This window comes from Procambarus clarkii, chromosome 8, assembly GCF_040958095.1.
Source record: "Procambarus clarkii isolate CNS0578487 chromosome 8, FALCON_Pclarkii_2.0, whole genome shotgun sequence".
Lineage (NCBI taxonomy): Eukaryota > Metazoa > Arthropoda > Malacostraca > Decapoda > Cambaridae > Procambarus > Procambarus clarkii.
The window spans coordinates 31,971,548-31,976,707 of record NC_091157.1 but is presented as its reverse complement, the minus strand read 5'-3'; the positions used below and the strand labels follow the sequence as shown (position 1 = coordinate 31,976,707).

Below are 5,160 nucleotides of genomic sequence, written 5' to 3'. Positions count from 1 at the left end.
GACATGCCATCTTCAATCTGGTGCCCCTAGGAATCACATGAGACAAGCCCATGACATTACTCTAACAAGAGAAATGTTGAACAAGAATACTTGCATAATAGACAAAACCCAAGATTCAAGAAGATTACAAATTCTTGAGGCAATTCACATAAGAATAGAGCTACCTACCATGAACACCCAAATCACGGAACTATTTACTCTACCCACCATGAGAGTAAGGACAAGACAAGAACATATCGATGCCAACACAGAAGACAATGTCCAACATAACAGGCCAATTACACTGGATTAATCTTTGTGTTTAGATAGGAGATGCCTCGTATGGGCCAATAAGCCTTCTGCAGCCCCTATGTTTATCCCTTATGTATCCCCCCATGTTTTCACCTTCATTGTATTATCACCTGACCTAATGCGGGTATAAAATCAACTAGTATTGTAAGATCTGTTCACTTGAGAATGAACCATGGAGGTTCGAAACGTCGTGGAAATTATACAAATAAGTGTAATACACTCTATAGTAAATCACTTCTTTTCTTCACCTTAAAAGTACGAAAATGAGTTTTGGAGAACTCCTATTTCAATTAAGCCCTGATGCTAAGAAAATAGTTAGAGGGATAGAAGCCCTAAACCAGAAAATAATAAATACAGAATATGCGGTCATATTCAATGAAACATGTTTGAAAGAAAACCTGCTGCCAGTATACACCAATATATATATATATATATATATATATATATATATATATATATATATATATATATATATATATATATATATATACATATATATATATATATATATATATATATATATATATATATATATATATATATATATATATATATATTCATATACATATATGCAAACAAGCCTGAACTTTCTCCAGGCATATATGCAACTGAATACTTACACCACAGAAGTGACTCGAACCCATACTGCCAGAAGCAATGCATCTGATGTACAGGATCCCTTACCCACTCGACCAACACGATTGGACAAAAAGAGGATGGTACCCGAGAATAATTCCCATCCCCCCGCCGGCACTCTGTTGATAATCTTGGGAATGGTATTTTATCAAATAACCTCATTCCTTGGGGCACACATAAGGAACACAAATGCGAACAAGCCTGAACTGTCTCCAGGCATATATGCAACTGATAACTCACACCCCCAGAAGTGACTCGAACCCATACTGCCAGAAGCAATGCATCTGATATTCAGGATCCCTTAACCACTCGACCAACATGACCGGACAAAAAAAGGATGGTAGCTGAGGCTAATTCCCATCCCCCCGCTGGCACTCTTTTGGTAATATTGGGCATGGTATTTTATCAAATCACCTCATTCTTTGAGGCACATGTGAGGAACACAAATGCGAACAAGCCTGAACGGTCTCCAGGCATATATTCAACTGAAAACTCACACCCCAGAATTGACTCGATCCCATACTGCCCGAAGCAATGCATCTGATGTACAGGATCCCTTAACCGCTCGACCAACACGACCGGACAAAAAGAGGATGGTAGCCGAGGCTAATTAATCCGGGGGGATGTACAGACCATCAGTGTCTGTACAAAAGACGATGGTAGCCGAGGATATTTCCCCATTTCCATGACGGCACTTTGATGGTAATCTTGAACATAGTTATTTCATGAAATCACCCTTATTTTGTTGCTCACGTGGCCCCACAAAATGACGTGATTTGATGAAATAACTATGCCCAAGATTACCGTCAAAGTGCCTTCGGGGCGATGGGAAAATAGCCTCGGCTACCATTGTCTTTTTGTACGGTCACTGATGTTCAAGTGGTTAAGGTACCAAACACAAGAATGGAAGTAACTGCAGAAGGCCTATTGGCCCTTAGCATCAACACTTGATGTTTCTATATTGATTCGGAGTCTTGATGTGGGTAGAATATAGTTGTGCATTAATTGGCTGTTGAGTGCTGGTGTTGTCTTTTTTATGTGTAGTGCCTCGCCGATGTCGAGCCTCCTGCTATCGCTGTATCTATCGATGATTTCTGTGTTGTTTGTTAATATTTCTCTGGTAGTGGTCTGGTTGTGAGAAGAGATTATGTTCCTTGATGGAGCCCTGTCGTTCATGCATTGTTAATCGCCTGGAAAGAGCCCTTGTTGTCTTGCCTATATACTAACTTCTTTGGGGCTTACAGTCCCCAAGTGGGCATTTGAAGGAATAGACGATGTTGGTTTACTTCAAGGAATTATTCTTAGTGTCTGGAGAGTTCTTCATGAGTGGGTTGGCGTTTTTGGTTTTATAGTAAATTGTCAATTGTATTTCCTGATTTTGTCAATAGAGATAACGTTCCTATCAACAATATTTTTCACGACCCTTTCCTCAATTGTATGAGCCGTCGAAAAGAAATTCCTGTCAAATAGTCTAATAGGGGGTACATGTTTTGTGTTATTTGACTTCTCAGATGTTGCATGGCGTTTCACTTTTCTTTTTATGATGTCGTCAACAAAACCATTAGAGAAGCCGTTGTTGACTAGGACCTGCCTTATCCTATAGAGTTCGTTATCGACTTGCTTCCATCCTGAACTCTGGCTGAGAGCACGGTTGATGTAAGCGTTGACAACACTCCTCTTGTTTTACAAGTTTTTACAAGTTTTACATTCTTGTAAAGCTACTAGTACGCACAGCGTTTCGAGCAGGTCCTTAACCCTAATTTCCCTGTAATACGACCCCGCCGAATCATTTAACAACCAGGTACCCATTCACTGCTGGGTGAACAGAGGCTACAGTTAAGGATTGGCGCCCGGTCAATCTTCCCCGGCCAGGATTCGAACCCAAGGCAAGGCGCTTGCGAAACGCCAGGCGAGTATCTTACCACTGCGCCACGGAGACTGTTACCTGTCCTGTCCTGTGTACCTGTCTGGGCTGTCAGTATTGGCATTGAGGCACATTCCTATGTTTGTTTCCTTAGTGTAGACTGCAGTGTGGAAGCCTCCGCTCCATTCTGTGACTGTTACGTCTAGAAAGGGCATCTTCCTATCTTTCTCCATCTCTTAAGTGAAACTCAACATAGATTTCCACTCAAATGGAGGACCCGGTGTCTGTGCCTTAATGCACTAATTTGCTTTTAAACTGCAAGTTTGAAGTATAGAAATTTAGACACTCACACCCCAGCAGGGGACTTGAACCCTGGCCATCAGGATGGCAGGTAGGCACTTGAATTTCCAGTACACCATACTCAGAGCCCCAAAGAGGTGGGAATTCCGGGGTATTTAACTTCCCAGATATCATATCCTCTCCAGGCAATGAGACAGTGAGAGATCATTGACGTTTTCCATCAAGGCTTGTTATATTGTAGAATATTAGGGTCACCTTGAGTACTGTCACCATTAGTGGGTTGCAGCTCCGGGGCTATTCTTCCCTTGTTGGTCACAGCTCTGGGGCTACTCTTCCCCCTCTTGGTCGCAGCTCTGCGGATACTCTTCCCCCCGTTGGTCGCAGCTCTGGGGCTACTCTTTCCCTGTTAGTCGCAGCTCTGGGGCTACTCTTCCCCTCATTGGTCGCAGCTCTGGGGCTACTCTTCCCCCGTTGGTCGCAGCTCTGGGGCTACTCTTCCCCCCCGTTTGTCACAGCTCTGGGGCTACTCTTCCCCTGTTGGTCGCAGCTCTGGGGCTACTCTTCCCCCCCCCCGTTGGTCGCAGCTCTGGGGCTACTCTTCCCCCGTTGGTCACAGCTCTGGGGCTATTCTTCCCCCGTTGATCGCAACTCTGGGGCTTCTTGGAGACAATGCTCTGATATCAGAGACCAGCAGACTTGATTCTGGTATCTTGCAGACATAACTCTGGTATCAGAAAAAGTGGGAAACTTGACAGACACCATACAGACTAGCAGTCTTTGCCCTGGTGTAATAAAGTTGCCACAGACTCCCAGATTTCACTCTGGTATCAGAGAGACTAACGGTCTTGACTCTGGTACCAGAGAGAATGGTAGCCTTGGCTCTGGTACCAGAGAGAATGGTAGCCCTGGCTCTGGTACCAGAGCGAATGGTAGCCTTGGTTCTGGTATCAGAGAGAATGCTAGCCTTGGTTCTAGTACTAGAAAGAATGGTAGCCTTGGCTCTGGAACCATAGAGAATGGTAGCCTTGGCTCTGGTACCAGAGAGAACGGTAGCCTTGGCTCTGGTATCAGAGTGAATGGTAGCCCTGGTTCTGGTACTAGAGAGAATGGTAGCTATGTCTCTGGTACCAGAGAGAATGGAAGCCTTCACTCTGGTACCAGAGAGAATGTTAGCCTTGGCTCTGGTATCAGAGAGAATGGTAGCCCTGGTTCTGGTATCAGAGAGAATGGTAGCCTTGGCTCTGGTGTCAGAGAGAATGGTAGCCCTGGCTCTGGTATCAAAGAGAATGGTTACCTTGGCTCTGGTATCAAAGAGAATGGTTGCCTTGGCTCTGGTATTAAAGAGAATGGTTGCCTTGGCTCTGGTATCAAAGAGAATGGTTGCCTTGGCACTGGTATCAAAGAGAATGGTAGCCTTGACTCTGGTATCAGGGGGAGACTGAAGTTCTTGCAATGTCTTAAACCAGAGTGACTGGCAGCTTTAGCTCTGGTATAAGAGAGGTCATTAGAGACAACTGGGATAAATAAATATATAAAATGATATGTTTTTTTGTCGTTTAAAATATAGTCCTCAACTGCTGAAGCTAGAGCCAAAGCCATCACTTAAATCACAAATGGTAAGAAATGAGTAAATTTCCTGGACTCGGTCCGACTGATCAAAGATGCAATATGATATTTCTTGACACCGTGCGATAAAGGTGAGAGTTTTGGCAATGGGAAATTCGTACGATAACCTCTATAACATGTTATCGGGCCGAGCAGAGGGAAGTAAACCTTCAGGGAGCACACTGAGTGCAACATGATATTGACTGTCCTGCAACTCAGCAAGTCTGATTGTTACGTTGTATATAAGTATTTCTTGCGTTTCAAATTGAATGTCAGATTCTAGGCTGTGAGTCGAACTTTACTTCTACCTTGTATCGGAGAGGACATGTTGTGCTCCACCGCTTCATAAGACCAGGTGTACAGTGTCCCTCGTGCACCACCACACTCCACCAGTCATCCACAGCAGCACCACCACACTCCACCAGTCATCAACAACAGCACCACCACACTCCACCAGTCATCAA

General features: G+C 44.0%; 1 protein-coding gene across 1 annotated transcript; it reads left to right on the top strand.

Moving 5' to 3' along the window:
• Positions 1-3,175: 3,175 nt before the first annotated feature.
• On the top strand, positions 3,176-4,562 carry LOC138360056 (uncharacterized PPE family protein PPE62-like). Its single transcript, XM_069319994.1, has 2 exons — positions 3,176-3,182; positions 3,808-4,562. The coding sequence occupies exons 1-2, from the start codon at positions 3,176-3,178 to the stop codon at positions 4,560-4,562; spliced, it is 762 nt and encodes a 253-aa protein (XP_069176095.1).
• Positions 4,563-5,160: the final 598 nt, after the last annotated feature.